The sequence below is a fragment of the Peromyscus eremicus genome, unplaced genomic scaffold, assembly GCF_949786415.1.
Source record: "Peromyscus eremicus unplaced genomic scaffold, PerEre_H2_v1 PerEre#2#chr22_unloc_1, whole genome shotgun sequence".
Lineage (NCBI taxonomy): Eukaryota > Metazoa > Chordata > Mammalia > Rodentia > Cricetidae > Peromyscus > Peromyscus eremicus.
Window position 1 is genome coordinate 9,699,021 of NW_026734286.1, and position 17,157 is coordinate 9,716,177.

Below are 17,157 nucleotides of genomic sequence, written 5' to 3' on the forward strand. Positions count from 1 at the left end.
TCACTGCCTCTAGAGCAGTGGCAGAGCTCCACCCTGACCACGCCCCCAGCCCCTCACTGGGGGGATTCTAGGCGGGGCTCCACCCTGACCACGCCCCCAGCTCCTCACTGGTGATTCTGGGCAGGGATCCACCCTGACCACGCCCCCAGCCCCTCACTGGGGATTCTAGGCGGGGCTCCACCCTGACCACGCCCCCAGCCCCCTCACTGGGGGAATTCTAGGCGGGGCTCCACCCTGACCACGTCCCCAGCCCCTCACTGGGGGATTCTAGGCAGGGGCTTTACCCTTGAGCCACAGCACTATTTCCAGGTTTCTTTAAATATCGTATCACACTCATATTTATTGACATAACTGTGTTTTGGGTCCAGAATATCAGACTCTCTTCTGAACTCCCCTGCCCTCACTGTGTATCCCACACTGGTTATGTCTCCCTCTTGCAGTGAGCTTATACTCCTGGCTGGACGGTTGTGATGTAGGTGGCATATTGGTAGTTGTAACATATCAGATGGGGAGTGTTGGGAGCCATGGAGTGATAGGTCAGCTGGGCACCATTGGTGAGGTCCCAGGCTGGCCTCCCAGTGCATGATGAGTTCCATTCATCACCCTGGGGGAATGGGGAAGGTGGTCTCTGTAGCTTCAGCTTGCAGAGGTGAAGGATGGAGACTGAACGGCTGAGCTGTGTCCTCAGCGGCCCTGAGCCTGTAGCCGCTGCATCTGCAGGATCTGGCTGAGAATGCACTGGACGTCCTCATCCATCTGTCCCTGTGGTGGGGTAGGGGTTGACAGAGGCAGAGACAAACCCTGGTGCACCAGCGGGGTGCTCCCCTGTGCCCTAGAAACCCCCCCACTCAAACCCAAGGGGGTCAACACTTCACGAGACAGGTCTGTACACAGAGATGTTCCCAGAACCCACAAGCCTGTCCCAAAAGGAAGGGGAGACTGAGGCCCAGGCAGTGGCAGAGGAATGATGAAGCCAGGTTGGCACCCTGAGATGGAGTCAAGAGGCAGGGGACTCACCTGCATGGCATACAGGAGATGAGTGCGGTATAGAGTCACCACAGCACCGTGCTCCCGGGCCTCCTCCTGGGGACACGGGAGAGAGAGAGAGAGGGATCTGATGCTCAAGGTCAGCCTGGGCCACATGAGACCCTGGCTCAAAAGAAAGGTGGAGAGGGAGGGAGGGAGGGAAGGGGAGTGGGAGGGGGGAGAAGGAGAGGAATGGGAAGAGAATTTGGAGGGTGAGGCCCATCCACAGCGAGACACACCCACATACCTCCACCTGAGGTAAAACCCCATGTTCAGTGGTTGCTGATGCCTGAGTCAGGGAAGTGACCCTGAGGTGCCCTGACCAGCCTGGACCCTGCCAGCCATCCCCGTCTGTACCCTGACTGCTCCATCTGTGGCTCCCATCACCCCTCCCCTGCCGCAGAGTGGCACCTCCATCCGCTGCTGCATGGCTACCACCTGGCTGCGCAGGGCTTCCTCCTTGGCGCTGGCAGGGGCTGTCTGCTGCATCTTCAGAGACTCCTTCAGTGTGAAGACTTCTTTGGACAGTTCTGTGATCTGGAGGGGTGGGGGAACTCCGTGAGCAGCCAGGCAGGGACCAGGGACCTCTGCACCTCTCCTGGGCAGCTTGGTAAAGGGTCACTGATTTGGGCCAGGAGTTGAGCTGACTGGCAATTGTACTTATACAGCCAAAGGTCTGAAAACGTTCCTCGAGTTTTCAAATGTTTGGGGAGAAAAAAAAAAAGAAACCCAAAGAGAGACCTATTTTGTGACCCTTGAAGGGATTCCAAATCACATTTGGATGTCCATCAATAAAGTTTTATCGACACATGGCCCTGTCTGCTCACAGCAAACAGGAAGCAGACAACCTACAGCTCAGCAAATACTTTGTCTTTTTGGCCCTCCATAGAAAACCACCCTGCTCTGCTCTTCCAGTCCCTGTTGGCCCATCCGGGGAACACTAGGGTCTGGAACTGATGCTCAGTAACCCATAAGCACAAATTGGATTTTAATCTCACGTTATGGGATGCCCAAGGATGACCTGTGACCTCCACACATGCACATGCACACAAAGAACACACAGGAAAAAAGATACGGCTGGGGGCCCGTGAGGTGATTCTGTGGGTAATGGCACATGCTGACAAGCCTGTGTCTCTACTGAGTTCGATCCCTGGGACCCACATGCTTGAAGGAGAACACAGATGCAGGTAAGTTGTCCTCTGACCTCCACACATGCATGCCCCAGACCCCAACTAAAGAAGTACATTTAATTTAAAAATCTTCTAAAAGTTACAGGTGGGAAATCTGGGTTGGAATCTCAACTTATGATCCATTTAGTGGCGTGACCTTGTGTGAGTGGATCTGCCTCTCTGTTCCTGTTACTTCAAATGGATAATTAGAACAATGAGCGAGCCACACCAGTTACCATGGTTACAGTGGTCAGTTGGAGCATCTGACTTTCCCATGTGATAAATGGGCTGGTTTCACCAGACAGCGGCAGCTAGAAGGTTCTTCCGTTCTGTGTAACCTCGGCTGAGGGGGCTCCAACAGTGAGCACGAGGGAACCCACCTTCTTGTCCTTCTCCTTGGCCTTGTCCAGGGCCTCCTGGGCACGGCTCTGGGCCTGGCGTGCCCTCTCGGCCTCTGTACGAAGCCCCCGGAGCTGCTGCTCGGCCGTGGCCAGCTGGGCCTCGGCCGCGTGCCTCTCGCTCTTCATAAACAATGCCTCACGCTGCACCTGTAGCCCAAGCCCACACGTGACTCTCGGGACATTTAGACCCCAAAGAGGCTTGGATCCTGGGGCTCTCCCCACCCTTCCATGCTGAGCTGATGGCTTTCCACCTCCAGGAAGGTTCTGAATTCCCACCCGGCCCTAGGAACATTCTGGTCCTGCCATGCACCTCTGGTTACTAGCTGTGTGTCCCTGGACAGGTAGGTAAGCTTCTCTGTGTCCTAGCTTCCACACTCGGTGGTGCAAACCTGAGATCCAGCTACTCAGGGGGCTGAAGCAGGAGGATCAGGAGTTTGAGGGCTACATGTGAGTTCAAGGACAGCCCAGACAACTGAGAGAGACTGCCTCAAAACACACAAAATCTCCCTTGTAAGGGAGATTTTTGTTTGCATTTTGTTTTGTTTTGTTTTGTTGTGACAGATTTCCGCGTGCGGCTGTAAATCACCAAGTCTGCTGCTCAGATGGGTCTCAGTGGTTAGAGCGCTGTATAAACAGGTCGGGGTGAGACCTGTCATCCCTATTAGGAGGTGGAGGCAGGAGGGTCATGAGTTCAAGGTCAGCCTGGACTACTTGAGTCTCTGTTATAAAAACAAAACCCCAAAAAGCAATGAGAAAGAAAAGAAAGACCAGGGCTCGGGATGGCTCAGCCGGAAGCCTGACGGCCTTGGTTTGGTCCTCAGGACCCGCACGGCGGAAGGAGAGGACTGGGTCCCACAGGCTGCCATCTGACTTCCCCACCATACAGTGTGTGCACACACAAAAGAAGAACAAATTAAATCAAAACAGAAATATTGAGGGCTGGAGAAACGGCAAAGCGGTTAGAGCACCAACTGCTCTTGCACAAGACCAAGGTTCGGTTCCCAGCACCCACACTGCGACTCATGTCCAAAGTCCCAGCGGATCGGACGCCCTCTTCCGGCCTCGCGGGTACTGCGCATGTGCAGAGACGCCCACGCCCACGCGGAAAGACACCGTAAGGGCGGCCTGACACCGGCGCTCACCTGGAAGACCTCGGCGCTTGTCTTCTCGTGCTTGCGCGCCAGCTCCGCAAGCTGCGCCTGCAGGCGGGTCACGTGGTCGCGCAGCGCGCCCAGCGCCTGCTCGTGCTCGTCCGCGGGCACTGAGGCCCCGCGCATGCGCTCCAGCTCCTCGCGGGCCGTGTCAAGGGCGGAGCTGAGGTCGGCGGCCCGGGCCTCGGAGGCCGACAGCGCTTGGCGCAGCTCGGCGGCCTCCGCGCGTGCGTGCTCGCCCGTGGCCGTGGCCGTGGCCAGCAGCTCCCGCAGCGCCTCCAGCTCGCGGCTCCGCCCCCGTGCCGCCTCCTCTGCCTCCGCCTCCGCCTCCGCAAACCGGCCCCGGGCGGCCTCCAGCTCGGCCTCCGCCTCCCGCTCCCGCTGGCGCAGCGCCTCCTCCAGGCCGCGGATCCGGGTCTCCAGCTCGGCCTGCAGCGCCGCCGCCGCCGCCCCCGGGTGCAGGGCCGCGGTGCAGGGGCCCTCTGTGCGGGTGGCCTCCGCTTCCGTGGCCTTGAGTCCTATGGCCTCGGCTCCGTTGGCCTCTGCCATGGTGGCCAGCGCTCCTATGGTGTCTGTGGCTTGTGCCCCCGTGGCCTCCAGGGTGGTGGCATGAGCTCCCGTAGCCTCTGCTCCCTTGGCCTCTGTCACAGTGGCCTGCGCTCCGGTGGCTTCTACTCCTGTGTCCTCTGTCACCGTGGCCTGCACTCCTGTGACCTTCACTCCTATGACCTCTGCCACTGTGGCCTGCACTCCCGTGGTCTTCACTGCCACAGCCTCTGCTCCTGTGGCCTGAACTCCGGTATCCCGCAGTTCTGTGGCCTTCACTACCGTGGCCTCTTCTCCGGTGGCCTCCATGTTTCTAGTCCCTGTCCCTGTGAGCCCATCTTGCACCACATGCTCTCCATTAGCCTTCATCCCTGGATTCTCCTTCACTCCTGTGACTTCTGCCTCCAGCTCACTTTCAGCGTTCACATCTAGGGCCTGAGCCACGGTGGTTCTAGTGTCCACGACCTCCACTGCCACTCCATCTTTCCCCGTGGCCTCTGAGCCTGCAGCCTCGGGCTCTGTGGGTGCCACTTCTGAAGCACTGGCTTCTGTGTTCCCGACGCCCACGGAGCCTCCGGCTTGGGGTTCGGTGCCATTGGCTGTGGTTTCTGGATACGTGGTGCCATTGAGCTCCGGGACACTGGGTCCATTCTGGGAGGTGGTGTCCTTGTCCTCGCTCTCCTTGTGTGCTGTCTCTTCTGCCCCATGACCCCTGGTCACCTCCCGCTGCTGCTGCTGCTGCTGCTGCTGCAGCGCATGCATGGCCTCTTCGTGCTGCCTCCGGAGCTGCGCAAGCTCTGCCCTCAGGGAGTCATACAAGACCAGAGGGACTACCTCGGGCTGACTGTCTTCCGCTGTCTGCACCTCGTCCTTCTCAAACTCCTCAAAGATCTGGGGACGGGGAGGCAGGCGGGCTAAGAGGCAGCCTTACCACGTTCCCCGCCCACACCCACATCCCCAGAGCTGTGCACCGCCTCAGTTTCCCCCACCTGGACCTTCTCCAGCAGCTCCTGGTTCTGCCTGGTGAGCCGAGCCACCTGCTCCTGAAGGGACGCCACCAGCTCCTCAGCTGCCGGCCGGAGAGGCTTTGACAACAAAGCATCCGCTCCTGGCGGGGTCAGGGACAGCCCTGAGTCGGGCTGGGAGCACACACCATCAGGGACAGGGGTCAGGAGCCATTCAGCAGGGGACCCAGCACGGCCTCGGGCAGGCGGGGGCACTCACAGTGCATGTGCCACTCCCCTGGCATCGCGCCCCTCCGTGCGAGGCCATGGCTCTGTCCTCCCCACCCCCTCAGAAGCCCAGATGGGCAGCAGTGTGGGGGGGGGGGGTCAGAACTCACCTGGAAAGTCAGACATCTCACCCTCCTCGTCCTGCAGGGTGGCTACATCATAGCTGGTGTTCTCCCTCTCGTTCTAGGTGTGTGGTTCAAAGTCGACCTTCAGGTCCTGCCCCTTGATACCCCCATCACCTCCCAAAACTGGGGTGTTCATATATCTACCCAGCACCCTGGAGACACCCGACTGGTTGTGGCTTTATTCACTGGACATCCAACATGCCCTTCCACGTTCTACTACGATGCCAGCGTGGACCAGGGCCTTTGCACATGCACTCACCACCGAGGGACATTCCTAATGTATGATCAAGGCTGTGGGTTTGAATCCCAGCACCTTCCCAATAGAGGATCCTCTCTATGCATGTTTGTGTAATTACTCACTTATATTTTATCACATTTTAGTGTGTGTGTGTCTGCACGGGCATGCACACATGCCACATGCATAGGTGGCGGTCAGAGAACAACTTGAGATTTGGTTCTCCTTCCATCGTGTGGGGAAGTGAACTCAGGTCAGCAGGGTGAGCAGCATGCCACATCATCAGCTGGTCTATCTCGCTGATTCCAATTGCACATTTTGAGCAGTATGTGGGTGTAGGTTTGAGGGATGTGAACCGTGTGTGACTGGAAGATTTATACCTGTGGGGCATGTGGGATGCGTGTGTCAGTGCGGTGGCCATCTTTGCGTGTTTGGAGAAATCTCCATAGCTATGTGGGTTTGTGGAAGTCGTGTGTGGCCAGTACATTGTGGATGCACCATGGTGCCTGCATGAAACTCTGGCACCTCAAAAGATCCCACCTGACACTGACAGAGATTCGGGCCCCACTTGTCAAGCCCCGCCCACCCACCCCGGCTCCACCCACCCCTGCCATGGTCCTTCCCATTCCTTGCAGTGGCCCCGCCCCTTGCCCCTCCCAGCACTGGCTCCACACACTTTGATGATGGCCCACCCCAGCCCCAGCCTGCCCTTGTCCTCAGACTTTCCACACACCCCTACTCCCATTCCAGACTCCACCCCCACCCAGCCTCTGGTCCCGTCCCCAGACTCCTGCGAACCCAGACTCTTGCCCTGTCCACTCAGCAGCACCTTAACCCCTCTGGCCCCGCCCTCCCGGGCTCCCGCTCACCTCCAGCAGGGACAGGCGGCTCTGTAGGCTCTCCACCTCCCGGCCCAGGCTCTCCTTCTCCTCCTGCTTCTCCGCCAGCAGCTGCTGCAGCTCCTGCACCTGCAGAGGTCGACATCAGCACTTAAGGACCTGACGACCCAGGACCCGAACTCCCTGGACCCTGCCAAGCACTGGCCCTCCCCACCTACCTGCCTCTCCAGGCTGTGCACTGAGCTGGCCTCTGCTTCCAGGGGCTGCAGGTAGAAGTGGTTGGGACTGGACGGAGCAGGACAGAGCTGGATAGCCATGCACCACCTAGTGTCTGGCAGCCATGACTGTTCTCCACATACACTGAGCACCTACTGTGTGCCACTCTGACTGAGCGTTCATGCTGTGTGCCAGACCCCATTCTGTTCTCTCACTCACTCACTCAAGGTGTGTTAGCCCAGTGCCTGCTCCATAGCAGACCCTGTTCCAGGCCATTCATTCATTCACTCATTCATTCATTCACTCCTCACCATGGGCCAGCCATTCATCCAGTATTTATCCACCCTGAGCTTGGCACCTTCACCCGAGCCTGCCCTCAGGGGCATGCCTTTGAGTGGTGGAGGAATGTGGTGGAAACGAAGGGAGCTGAAAATGAGGGTACGATTTTAAATAAGGTGGGCTGGGGAGATGTCGGTCAGTAACAAGCAGAGACTGTGAGGAAGGGAGCCTTGGGGACAGCCGGACAGACAGCAATTCTCTACTGCAAACACCATGTGCAAAGGCCCCGGGGCAGGACAGGCCCGGCATGTGGAAGGCCGGTGAGGGACGGAGTGTCTGGAGCAGAGGGAGAAGGAGGGGGAGGAAGGTAGGGGTATGGTGTAGGGGAATGCTTCCCCACGCCCAGACCGCGGGCCTTCCAGCCTCCTGACCTCCCTTCTCCTCCGTTCCTTGTGCTGTTCCAGTCCCCTGATCTTCTGTAGGAGGCGGCCTCTCTCTTGGCGCAGACGGACAATCTCCTCATAAGCATCCTGATCGTCCTGTCTCCTCCCCACCAAGGGAAGCCACTTTAGGTGAGGTCTCCAGGGCTGCACCATCCTGAGTGTGAGGCAGAGCCCCCTCCCACCCCAGGCCAACCCCATCTCTTACGGGAACAGGCGTGCTGGCTGGAGGCTGGGGTGCCTTCCGCTTCTTGGGGGCCCCTCGCTTTTCGTGGCTGGACACCGAGTTCTGGTGTGGGCACAGGGGGATGTAGGACACGAGGCCTGAGTCAGGATCCGCTCAGGGATTCCACCGTGACCAGCCCCCCAGCCGTCAGCAGCCTCAGCTCCCCCCTGACTTCCTGTGATGGACCCCTAGTCCACCCTGTTCATCCTATCTCCCACTATTCGCTGAGGACCCTTTCCCTGGCTCCACTGTCCTCTGTGACATTTTCTATCCCCTGTGAAGCCTCAGACACAGAAGACCCGGGGCGGGGCGGGGAAAGAGGCCAGGCTCGTCTTTTCCTCTGTCCAAATCAGCTCTTAGCAACTCCCATCCAGGCCCCGCTGTCCCGGTGTGCAGGATTGCTGGTATTCACGTGACCGCCACTGGGTGGCAGCAGATCCCAGAGTAGAGGTGATAGAATTGCTGTCTCCTCCTTTGGGGTGGGGTGACTGGGATGGGGGAGTGAGTGTGTGCATGGGGCAGGGGCAGGGAATGTCCCGCCTTCCTTCCGGATTCCTACCTGAGACGATGCCTCTCCGGAGTCATCCTCTAGAGAGGCTGGCGGAGAGGGAAAGCAGGGTCAGGACCAGTTCTGTGTTCTCAGCTCCAGGAGGCTGCTGGCCAGCCCAGGGTACTCAGAGGGCTCTCTCAGCTTCCCAAACACTAGGGCTTTTTGTTGTTGTTCTGAGGGGGGTCTCACTCTGTAGCCCAGGCTAGCCTCAAACTCAGATCTGCGTGCTCTAGCCTCCTGGTCATGCACCACAAAACCTAGCCTCTGAATCAGGGACTTTAAGGTAGAAACCTACAGAGGTGGGATCTGTGTGGGGAGGGCCTCAAAACTCTCGGAGACTCGGGCAGGGCATCTTCCAAGTTGGGGGGGTGGTGTGGGTTGTCACCTGTTTGGAAAGGCAGTCTCCATACTAAGGGGGACCCAAGAAATCCCAGGGAACCCTCAGACCACTCTTAAGTCCTCTGGGGCTCCTTGAAACTGCCCTGAGCTGAGGAAACATGAAAATTTTCATGACCCAGCAGATTGGGGTACCTTGAAACTATCAGTAACAAGCAAATAAGGGGATGATCAGAAACTGCCTAGAAGGAGACGGGGGGGGGGGGGGGGGGATGGCTTGCACACCACTGGGACGTGAAGGGCGCTGCGCAGACTCCCGTAGAAGCTGCAAGATGAGTTTGTCCCCGGTCAGGGCTCCGTAGTGAGTGGCGTCCTGGCCCAGTGCATCGGTGATGCCTGGCTGGGCTCCACCCTGCAGGAGTACTTCAACGGTCTCAGGGCTGGCCCCCTCACATGCCAGCATCAAGGCTGTCCTGTGGGGGTAAAGGGGCTGCTGAGGGGGCAGAGGTTTGTCCCCAACCCCCTGAACCCTTCTCTACACACAGGCCAGGAAGGTTAAAAAGAGGCTTCCTAGGTCCCCAGCTCAGAGAGGTCCAGATACCTGCTCCAAGTCACACAGCATATGATGGAAGGTTGGGAGGGAGGTGCCCACCTGCCTTGCAGGTCCTGGTCATTTGCTGCAGCCCCCTGCTGTAGGAGGAGGCGGCACAGGTCTGTGTGACACATCTGGGCTGCTATCATGAGGGGTGTGGCACCCGACTGGGAGGGAGGATGAGACGGCATGAGTCATGGCTGCCCTGGAGTCTCACCCCACGCTTCGCAGGTGATGCCTGGGAAGCCGCCCTTGCTGGCCACCGACCGCAAGGACTGTATTGTATCCCCCCACAAGACCCCAGCAGCTCACCCGATCCCGGGGGTTCAGATGTGCCTTGAAAGAGCAGAGCAGCTTTGAGCAGGACAGACAACCACCAGCCGCTGGGAAAGACAGATGAGAGAGTCGGTGGGAGAAGCAGCTGCCTGCTACTACACCTTAGTGTTGGGGTCTCAGCCTGTAGCCTGGGCCGGGCTGGAACTCACTGCAGTGTGGCGCCTGACACCGGTCACACCAGCAGCTGGGAGGCCTAGGCTGGAAGATGGCTGCACCTTAGGGGCCAGCCTGGGCTACAGAATGAGACCACGCCTCAACTCAAATCTCAGGGCCGGAGCGATGGTTCAGTGGTTAGAGCAGCTGGCTGCTGTTGAGGACCTGGATTTGGTTCCCAGCCCCCACAAGGCAGCTCCTAATCATCTATAACTCCAGTTCCAGAGGACCCGATGCCCCCTTCTGGCCTAGCACAGACATGCATGCAAGCAAAACACTCGTACACATAAAAAAATTTTAAATACATTTTTTTAAAAAAAATTAAAATTGCCAGGTGGTAGTGGCGCACGCCTCTAATCCCAGCACTCAGGAGGCAGAGCCAGGTGGATCTCTGTGAGTTCGAGGCCAGCCTGGTCTACAGAGCGAGATCCAGGACAGGCACCAAAAACTACACAGAGAAACCCTGTCTTGGATAAATAAATAAATAAATAAATAAATAAATAAATAAATAAATAAATAAATAGTTTAAAATTAAACAAAGACCACTTTTTCAAAAGTGGGCCAGAAAGATGGCTCAGTTGGTAAAGGTGCTTGCTGCCAAGCTACTGACCTGAGTTCAATCCCCAGGACACACCTGCCGTGCGAGAGAACCCACTCCCAAAAGTCATCCTGATTCCCACACAAGCACTGTGACAAAGATGTCCCTACCCCCACAATAAACAAGCAAATGCAACTTATTTTTTTAAGACATCCCTAGAGTACCTGTGGGCATGAACACCACCTGATGGTGCCACTCTACCTGGGGACTTAGTAACTAACACTCCCAGAGCAAACCCAAGTGCTGTCCCCTGGAGCAGGAGGTCCTGCTTGGAGGGGTCCTGCAGGCCTGGACCCTGCGCTCCTGGGTTCCAGTAATCAGTCCTTGGCTGCTCTGAGGACGGAGTCTGGATTGGACAAGCTGCCTGCACTCAAGGCACCCAGGAGATTCTGGAAACAATTGGGGTTCTGGGCACCCTACTTTGTCCACCCACAGGCCAGGCTTTGAGGTACAAGAAACAGGGTTCCCCCACTGGTACATGTGCCCAACTTCTTTGTGCAACGTGGCAAAGGGGCCTGGTTCAGATGGTGAGTGCAGTTCAAGCTGAGCCCTGGGCTGCACACAGAACAAGAGGAATAACTGGAGACAGTGGCCCACATCAGTCCTCCAGCAACTCAGAGGCTGAGGCAGAGGCCTCCAGACTTCAAGGCTAGCCTAGGCTACAAAGAGAGACTCTGTATCAAAATAAGTAAGGAGAGGGCTGGGAAGATGGCTCAGTCCATAAAAGACTGAGTTCCATCCTCAAAACCCAGGTAAAAGTCAGGTGCGGGGGTGCATACCTGTGACCCCAGCACCGAGGAGGCAGAGGCAAAAGGATCCAAGGTTTACTCGTCACCCAACCTAGCTTAAATTGTGGAGGCCAGGTTCAGAGAGACTGTCTCAGAGGAGGTGGAAGACGCATGACTGTGACCCTTAGATTGTACTTTGACTTCCACATGCTACATACATGAACACACATTCATAAAAGCTAAGAAAAGTTCTGCAGCTTCAGATCAGAGACAGAGCCCAGCCTAGAATCCCCTAGTGAGGGGCTGGGGGCGTGGTCAGGGTGGAGCCCAGCCTAGAATCCCCCAGTGAGGGGCTGTGGGCGTGGTCAGGGTGGAGCCCCGCCTAGAATCCCCAGTGAGGGGCTGTGGGCATGGTCAGGGTGGAGCCCCACCTAGAACCCCCCAGTGAGGGGCTGTGGGCATGGTCCACTGGCAGAGAGCCTTCCTTGAATTTGGGAGGCCCTGGCTGCACCCACCTGCATGGTGAAGGGCTGTCCACCCACTGCTGTCCTCAATGTCCACCACGCAGGAAGCCTGGGAAGGAGTGACAGGTAATGTCATCTCTATTTCCTGAGTGACTGATTTCCCCAGCCCTCCCTGCTCCCTGGGGCTCTGCTGTATCTCAGGCTCTTTTCTTTAAGTTTCTATTGCCTTTGTTTCTGTGTGTGTGCTCGCTGGCACTCGGCACAGAAGACAACCTGTGGGAGTCTGGTCTTTCCATCCATGTGGTTCCCAGAGAACAAAATCAGGTCATCGAGCTTGGAGCAAGTGCTTTCGCCTGCTGAGACATCTCTCTGGCCCACATATTCATTATTTTTAAGATCTACTTTTAATTTTGCGTGATATCTGTGTGTCTGTCTGTCTGTCTGTGTGCACGAGTGCCTAAGAAAACCAGAAGGGGGTGTAGGGTCCCTGGGAGCTGGAATCACAGAGCCTCCATGAGGGTGCTGGGAATCAAACCCTGGTCCTCTATGAGAGCAGCCAGTGTTATAACCACTGAGCAACCTCACCAGCCCCTCTGGCTCTTTCTCTACCCTTCCCCATCTTCCTTCCCCTGAGAACCCATCTTCCAGCCCCCCAGGTGACCCTATTTTGATGACAGTAAACAGAAGGGACAGGGCTGGGGGACCAGGAGCAGCTGGGGTTTGGGGAAGTAGCTGGAGTTCCGTGTGATCAGAGAATGGGCATCAGGACCTCCAAGAGTTGCTTCAGGCACTCAGGATGCCCATACTTGGCTGCCAGGTGAAGGGCATTGTAACCTGAAGGGAGAAGAGACGGGAAGTGTCCTCCAGGTGCCTCCCAAGCCTGAACTTCCAAACTCAGCTACTTCTTAAAACCAGCTGCTCCCATAGATCTTTTTGTGGCTGTCTGTTGTCTTTCCGCACAGGGTCTCATTATGCAGCCCAGGCTGGCCTGGAACTCACAGAAACCACCTGCCTCTGCCACCCAGATGCTGCTGGGATTAAAGGGTTTTTTTAATTTTTATTTTTGACAAAGTCTCACACAGCCCAGGCTGGCCTCCAGTTCATATACAGCTGAATTCCCGATCCTTGCGCCGCCACACAAAGTGCTGGGATGACAGGTGTGTGCCAGCGGTGCAGAGGATGGACCCCAGGACTTGCCCCGTGTCTGGTGAGTGTCCTACTCACTGAGCTACAGCCTCGATCTGGACAGTGAGGTCCTACAGTTGGCCCTGTGGTCCCTGAGCTGGACAGCTGAGCACCCTACCGTCCACCGGGGGCAGGTCCGGAAGTACCTGCTCCATCTGTGCTCATGACGTCTGAGCCTTGACCCAGCATCACCTCCAGACAGCCCGCCGCACCCCTCATGGCTGCCAAGTGGAACCTGGAGGGGTAGGTTAGGGGTCATTCCCAGAAGAGTGTCCAAGGCCACCCGGTCCCAGGGCTTGGGCACTCACGCAGACTTGCCCTCGGGGTCCAGTTTTGTGGGCACCAGCCCTTTGTGAGCGATCAACGAGGCCACTCTGGCCACATCGTTGTTCTCCACGGCCTGGAGCAGGCGCTGGTCACTTTTGCCCCAGTCTTGGCCCTGCGGTGGCACACCCAACGGTGCGTGGGACTGAGTGGGTCACTGTCCCCTCCCCACCAAGAAACAAGGGCAGTTGCTCCGGGCTCTCACCCACCCACTCCTGGGCACTTGCCTGGCGCCTGCCTCTTGCTGCGGGTTTCGGGATAGGGCACGGGCCACAGGGCGGGCAGGAGCCGAGGTCGGTGGGGCTGAGCCGGAGCTGTGGGGTAGGTGGTCCTGGCTGGGGGCCTCGAGACAGCGTCTCTAAAACCTGCATCCCCCAGCACGTGTCTGCAGGCCCACTACCAGGCGCCTTCCAAATGTCAATCCTCAAACCACCTCCCCTCACTGTGCCTTAAGCCAAAGCCAGTTTTGTAAGACAGAATCCCACCTTTTTTTTTTTTTTTTTTAAGCAGCATCTCTCTGTGTAGATCAGGCTAGCCTGGCCTAGAACTCACAGAGCTAGGCCTGCTACCTCTGCCCCTAAACTGCTGGGATTAAAGGCAGGTCTCCACTGCCCCAGCTCTGTTTTTGAGGCAGGGTCGGGTGTCCTGTAGCCCAGGCTGGCTTTAAACTCCCTGTGAGTCAAGGATGACCTTGAATTCCTGATCCTCCTGCCTCCCCCTCCCCAAGGCTGGGATGACAGGTGTGGACCATCTCACCTGGTTTACACAGTGCTGGGGAGGGAAGCCGAGGCTTTGAGGGTGCTAAGCTTAACCCACTGACCCACCGCCACGCCCCTCGTCCACAGTTACTTTACTGTCTTTTAAGTTTTTTGGGACAGGGTCTCACTATGTGGTCGGTCAGCCTCAAATTAAAGATCCCCCTGCCTCAGCCTCCGAATGCCAGGGTGACCAGCCTTTCCCAAACCATCCCCCCCGCCCCGCCCTTCACAACCGCTCTGCCAAGGTCCCATCGTCCCCCGTGGCATCAAGGCCTGGCCCGCAGAGCTGCAGCCACAAATGTTCCTAAACTCCCTGCCCAGGAGCATGGCTGTTCCCAAGTCCCTGCCCGCAGTGTCCTCCGACACCTGCATCCCGCCACGCCCGGCCGACACCGCGCCCGCACAGAGGCCCTGGCACGGTCCTCCACGTCGGCCCCGCGCCCTGCAGCTGCCCCACCCCCGCCCCCGCCCCCGCCGAGCATCTTCCCGGGAAGGAGGGGAAGGCGCAGAGGGACCCAAATGCCTACCGCGAAGGAGGCGGCTGCGCACAGGCACAGCTGCTTCATGGCGAATGGGTGGGGGCAGGACCAGACCAGACCACGCCCACCTCCCCAGGACTGGTGGCCCCGCTCTCCTCCTCAGGCACAGGCCCCTCCCACCTCTCCCCACCCCTCACCAGGCTTCTCCCTGCCTGGCAGGTGGCCCATCCTTCATTCACTCATCATCTGAGTCGTCTCATACATTCATTCATACACTCAGGCCTATCTTTCCATTCATTCGTTCACACATTCATTCTCTCCGACACTCATTCACACATTTGTTAATCTTCTCATTCACCTTTTCATTCTCTCGTTCATTCCCTCACCACCACCCCCATTCACTGACCCATCTTTTCATGGGCACATCCGGTGGCTCACTCATCCTTCCCCACACTCACACATCCTCTCACCCACTCACCCCTCTGGCCCACCCGTCCATCCATCCATCCATCATTCGCTTCCCTCCAGGCTCTCACTCACGTGCCCTGCCACTATCCACCTATGGGCCTGACTTATACCTCACCTGCTGGGGCCTCCGCCCTCCTCACATGCGCAGCGGGTTTCAGGTGGACTCGCCAGACACAGCTCTGGAGGGCCGTGCTGAGCGGGACGAACCACCCCGCCTGGTACACAGCGAGAACACAGTAAAAGCCGCGCCTCACTCACCCAACGCAAGAAGCGGGGCCTGCGCACATCATTAGATCAACTGAAAGAATAGGGCGCAGCCCGCGTTTCTGTCTCCAGGGTCTGTGGGCACCTGTCCCGCTTTGGCACGCAGGACGCACAGAGGCATCCCACCACCTGCCGCTCGGGGAGGAGGGGCAGAGTAGTGGGCACCACGTCGCCACCCCGGGCAGAGGCTCTGCTGTGCAGCATTTATTGAGTGACTTACTGGATGCCTTGGAGACTCGGAGCCAAAGCAGGCTCCGTGGCTTCTGTGCGTGTAGCTGGCACTATAGAAGATGTCTTTGACACACGACAGGAACTGTGAGATGTGGAGTTCCCAGACAGGCAGAACTTGGGGTGACGTGAGGAGCTCACCCAGTCACCTTGCACAGTTACAAATGTGGTTTCCCTAACAAGCGAGTCCTGCCTCCCTGTCCCTCAACACTGGGCACTGGGTTGGTGTGTCATTCTCTGTGGGGAGTCCTAGCACATGCTTGCATATGCTAGCGCACTCACACACACACATACACATGTGCCAACTTGTGTGTGTGTGTGTGTGTGTGTGTGTGTGAGAGAGAGAGAGAGAGAGAGAGAGAGAGAGAGAGAGAGAGAGAGAGAGAGAGAAAGAGAGAGAGAGAGAGAGAACAGAGCCGGGCATGGTGGCGCAAGCCTTTAATCCTTTAATCCCAGAACCAGGGAGGCAGAGGCAGGTGATCTCTGGTAGTTCAAGGCCAGCCTGGGCTACAAGGTCAGGACCAACAAATCTGGAGGGATTTTCCTCAAATAAAGCCGGAAGGTTAGCGAGGGGGCCCCAGATAAGGTGGTTCTCATTCTATCCAAGGGAAACCCAGGCCCACAGCCTGCTGCGCCCTTGCTGGAGCCTGGCGGGACAGCGTAGGGACACCTGCTGGGATGCAGCCTGGCGCTTGGCCACCCCAGGAGGAAACCCAGAAGCCCAGGGCGCCAGGGAGGCCTCCAAGGCAGCCACGGGTATTCTCTTTCTTCCCTCGGGGCTGCTATGACAAAAGCGGAGCCCCACTCTGGCTGCAGCCGGAAACCGGATAAGGGCGGGCAGGGGCCGGCCAGGCCTCCCGTCTGCTGCCCAGGCTGGCCCAGCGCCCCCGCCCCTCCCACCCCGATGCTGCCCCTTCAGCGCCCCGCGGAAACACACCCACGCCCCATCCCAAGCTAGGTATCTCTCATCAGGGGTGGGCTGCAAGATTTCGAAATAATTCAGCTTTTAAAATAGGTGGGTCTTTTTTCCAGACAGGGTTTCTCTGTGCAGCCCTGGCTGTCCTGGAACTCACTCTGTAGCCCAGGCTGGCCTCGAACTCAGAGATCCGCCTGCCTCTGCCTCCCGAGTGCTAGGATTAAAGGCGTGCGCTATCACAGCTGGCCCAATTCAGCTTTTCAAAAGGTATTTTCTCCTTTAATTTAAAACTTACGTTGATGTGGGTGCGTGCACAGGTACATGGAGGCAGAGGTCAGAGGACACCTTTGTGGGGTCATTTTCTACCTTCCACCAGTGGGTTCTGGGAATCAAACTCAGGAAAAGTGCCTCAGAGGTTAGTGCACCGGCTGCCCCTGCAGAGGACCCGGTTGGGTTCCCAGCACCCACACAGGGATCACAACCGCCTATGACTCCAGTTCTGGGGACCAGAGTCCTCCCCTTCCAGGCTCCGTGGGTACTGCACACATGTGGTACAGCCCCTGGGGACCTGACACCCCCTTCTGGCCTCCGCAGGTACTGCACACAGGTGGTGCGCAGCCCTCAGCCCTGGAGGCAGGCAACTCTTCATTTACACAGAAAACGCTTGGCTGCAAGCACCATTCCCCACTGAGCCATCTTGCCAGCCCATTGCTCGGCTTTTGCGGTGACTGGGTTTCCAACCGGCTGTGGTTCCCAGGGATTCTGTGAAAAGTGTATCTGAGGAACTGAGGGACCAGGCAGAAACTATTGGGAGGCCAGTCCAGCCTTAACGGTATAGGAAAGTGATCTCTCTCTCTCCCCCCCCCCGCCCCGCCCTGCCCTCTCTCCTCTCT

General features: G+C 57.8%; 1 protein-coding gene across 1 annotated transcript; it reads right to left on the minus strand.

Annotated features, from left to right (window-relative positions):
* Positions 1 to 320: 320 nt before the first annotated feature.
* Positions 321 to 14,475, minus strand: Ankrd24 (ankyrin repeat domain 24). The gene is made up of 21 exons (XM_059251663.1): positions 14,314 to 14,475; positions 13,379 to 13,516; positions 13,136 to 13,266; positions 12,974 to 13,062; positions 12,412 to 12,476; positions 11,694 to 11,751; positions 9,676 to 9,746; positions 9,424 to 9,530; positions 9,057 to 9,244; positions 8,445 to 8,482; positions 7,868 to 7,948; positions 7,651 to 7,758; positions 6,943 to 6,987; positions 6,755 to 6,853; positions 5,636 to 5,708; positions 5,283 to 5,401; positions 3,739 to 5,184; positions 2,576 to 2,743; positions 1,438 to 1,563; positions 1,018 to 1,083; positions 321 to 762 (listed from the first exon to the last, which is right to left on the minus strand). Exons 1-21 carry the CDS (start codon positions 14,473 to 14,475, stop codon positions 685 to 687), a joined length of 3,456 nt encoding a protein of 1,151 aa, XP_059107646.1. The 3' UTR covers positions 321 to 684.
* Between the last annotated feature and the right edge of the window lie 2,682 nt (positions 14,476 to 17,157).